We start from the raw sequence: 2,839 nt of genomic DNA, 5'->3' as shown, positions 1-2,839 counted from the left end.
AAATCCAGCACGACTGGATTCCACGAAACCTGGACCGGCCGAGCTCCTCTCGTTGGAAATGGCACAAGGGTGCAGCTGCGAGTATTTGTGGATGACACCATCGTTCAAGTCTTCAAGGATGGTGGTCTGGAATCGCTGACGGGTCGTGTTTACGTTCCCAATGACTATTCTGGAGTTGCCCTCTTCTCCTACAATATAAACTCAACGGTCTTGGCCAAAGTCTCTTTCTACGAGATGGATACTGTACATGAATCGAATGGGGATGCAGCGTGGCATACAGCAGGATCACACCTTATTAAGGTAATGCTTTTGGCAGTTACTCTTCACACCGTATTGCCGCTGCTTCTTTTTTGAAGCGTAAATAAAAGAATAAATAAAAATAAAACCGTAGAGACGAAAAGAAGGCATATATGTGTTTTTTTTCTTTTAATTGGTGTATGAGCGTACGGGAAATGTGGCACTATATCGTGCCAAAGAAGAAAAAAGGTGTGTGGTTGAGTGCACCCTCTGTGTTTCTTGTTTTTTCGTAATGATTTAGAAAAAAAAACTTTCTAGGTACGTTGGGGTGGGTGCTCTCTTAAAAAAAACTCTTTTTTCTTTTTCTAAGTACGGATAGTGAATATATATTTCTTTTTTTATTTTTATGTTTATTTGATGAATTAAAGCAAGCGGTATTTAGCAGATTTTTTATAAATAGAGAGACCATGGTAGAAAAAAAGTAGAAAATTAATTTAATTTATAAGATGCATTATTTTTTTCCCTGATGGCTTGTAAAAATAATGGTAGAATGGTAAAGTCTTGCATTTATTATGCAAATAATTTTAATACTGACAACAAATGTTTTTCATATTTATTTTTTTTTTCATATTTACAGTCTGCAAACGTGGGTTTTTGGGGATCCACCTAACCAAACCCACACTGTTTCGAATGAAAGGCCGGTTAAAAGGACTTCTCAGCACTTGCGTTTCGTCAGTTCTGTTATTTATTTGGTAAAAACCACCGGAAAAATTATTTTAGATGTATTTGTGAAAACGGGGTGGGGAATGCAGGGTGTGCTAAGATAAGGTCAAAAATATTTGTTTCTCTTTTTTTTTTCTTACAAATGTTGCCATTATTTCTTGCTCTAAGAGCGTTTTGTTTGTTGTTGCCTTTATTCTTTTTTTTTTCGTTTCTCTATTCTTTTTCCTCTCACCTACAAGTTGTGACAGAAAAGGTGGTGCAATTCTAGTGTTTGCATGGGGCCTGGTGAAATTGCCATTCGCTTTCTACGACGCTGCAGCATTCTCCAGGATTATGTGTGGGTATTTACTCCCAACTGTATATATTTTTCCTAGGGTCGATGAAATTGTGAACTGTCCACGTTAATTTACCAGCGTTGCGGAAAATACTTAATAGGAGTCTGCGCTATGGTGCTGGGGCGAAGGGAGAAGTGAAATAAAGTGAGTGGGCACACCCCATATCGCAAATAATTCTCAGTGTGTTTCTGCATGCGAATTCCAAACATTAATAATGCAGGAAAACAACACAAACAACAACAAAGGAAGACATTTGGTACAGGGTTAAGAGGGAAAATGAAAAAAATAATACTGTAACATTACGAAAATAGTTTGTGACCGATATTATTTTTATGGTTATTTCTTCTTATGGTTTCTGCCGGAGCGGAGCTCGTTTTTTTTATTTTTATTGGTTATTCGCACAAATGGAGGATAATTGGAGAATATTGGATAGGATACCCTTTCTGGCGATCCACACTCATCGTCATTGATATGGATTTTAATGTGCGAGTAAATCCTCAGAATTTTTTTGACTCTGACGGTATGCTTTTGACCACGTATACGTGCCCACACTCTCTGTCAGGCACTGCCTTATTCAAGTTATAACTTTGCACAGAGTGAGGAGTATTCCTGCATTATTGGGATTGCATTTCGCACGAGGGTCCAAGCACACACAAAAAAAAGAAAATGACTCCATTCAAACAGTCCAAACAATTCTCTATCGATATTCTGTCGCACCTCATCCCGTTCTTCCCCCCGCTTGAAGAAGGCGCCGTGTCCCAGTTCAAATTTTAAAGTGGGGGTCTCTGGCGCCCATTTGTTTCCGATGAAATAAAACATAAAAAAGGGGGAATTCATTTGAGCAGACGCGTCCGTTACACACCTGGGGTCTCGCCAAGGCGATCGCACTGCCCTCCAAACCCACCCCCTTGGGTTACACCCTTCGTTTGCGGTGAGGGGCAACCGTTCAGAAATGAATCTCGCTCCCATTGCTGCGGGAATTTTGCGAGGTGGATGATAACAGGGGCATTATACCTCACCCAAAGGGGCGCCCAATTACAGCATTTCGCGTTCGCGGCGCCAAGTTCGCGCAATCTTGATCCAGTATGGCGTCGTGCGCAAACGGAAAATCTCACGAGATATCCCTGATAATGGGAGGTGCCGGAGGGTAAATGCTGTGATAGTCAAAAGTGAAAAGAAAAGGAAAAAAAAAGAAACGGACATGCACATCGCAATTCCCAAACGGCAAACGAACTTCCCAACGACACGCGTGTTGGGCAGCGGGCTTTCCCACGGGCGTGGCTCTTGGGAACAAGAGTGCCGGAGGGGAATTGTTTTCTGTTAAGGGTAATGTGGATTTTGAGGGGGAAAATTTGTAGAGGGAAACAATTATTGTAATTTATTTGTTTTATATGTAAACTCTGAAAGGGCAAGCGGGTATGATCGCATTTGGTTTGCCGCAGCGCTAATGTCTATCTCTTGATCTCATGTTTTTTCTGTATTACCATACAAACTGATAGTCTAAGTGTTTGCTTCGGTTGTTTCTCGTTTTTGATTCAATCGAG

At 40.8% G+C, this 2,839-nt stretch overlaps 2 protein-coding genes across 2 annotated transcripts; one reads left to right on the top strand and one right to left on the bottom strand.

Annotated features, from left to right (window-relative positions):
- TM35_000381020 (beta-fructofuranosidase-like protein) lies at nucleotides 1-354 on the top strand (the record flags this gene model as incomplete). Its single annotated transcript, XM_029029516.1, has 1 exon — nucleotides 1-354. A coding segment is annotated over one exon (354 nt), but the record flags the coding sequence as incomplete, so codon positions are not given.
- A 1,520-nt stretch (nucleotides 355-1,874) lies between these two features.
- On the bottom strand, nucleotides 1,875-2,264 carry TM35_000381010 (uncharacterized protein; the record flags this gene model as incomplete). The annotated part of the gene is made up of 1 exon (XM_029029515.1): nucleotides 1,875-2,264. One exon carries the CDS (start codon nucleotides 2,262-2,264, stop codon nucleotides 1,875-1,877), a length of 390 nt encoding a protein of 129 aa, XP_028879092.1.
- Nucleotides 2,265-2,839: the final 575 nt, after the last annotated feature.

This window comes from Trypanosoma theileri, assembly GCF_002087225.1.
Source record: "Trypanosoma theileri isolate Edinburgh chromosome Unknown TM35_Tth_38_V1, whole genome shotgun sequence".
Lineage (NCBI taxonomy): Eukaryota > Euglenozoa > Kinetoplastea > Trypanosomatida > Trypanosomatidae > Trypanosoma > Trypanosoma theileri.
Note: the sequence above shows the minus strand (reverse complement) of the source record. Positions and strands in the feature narration are given on the sequence as shown.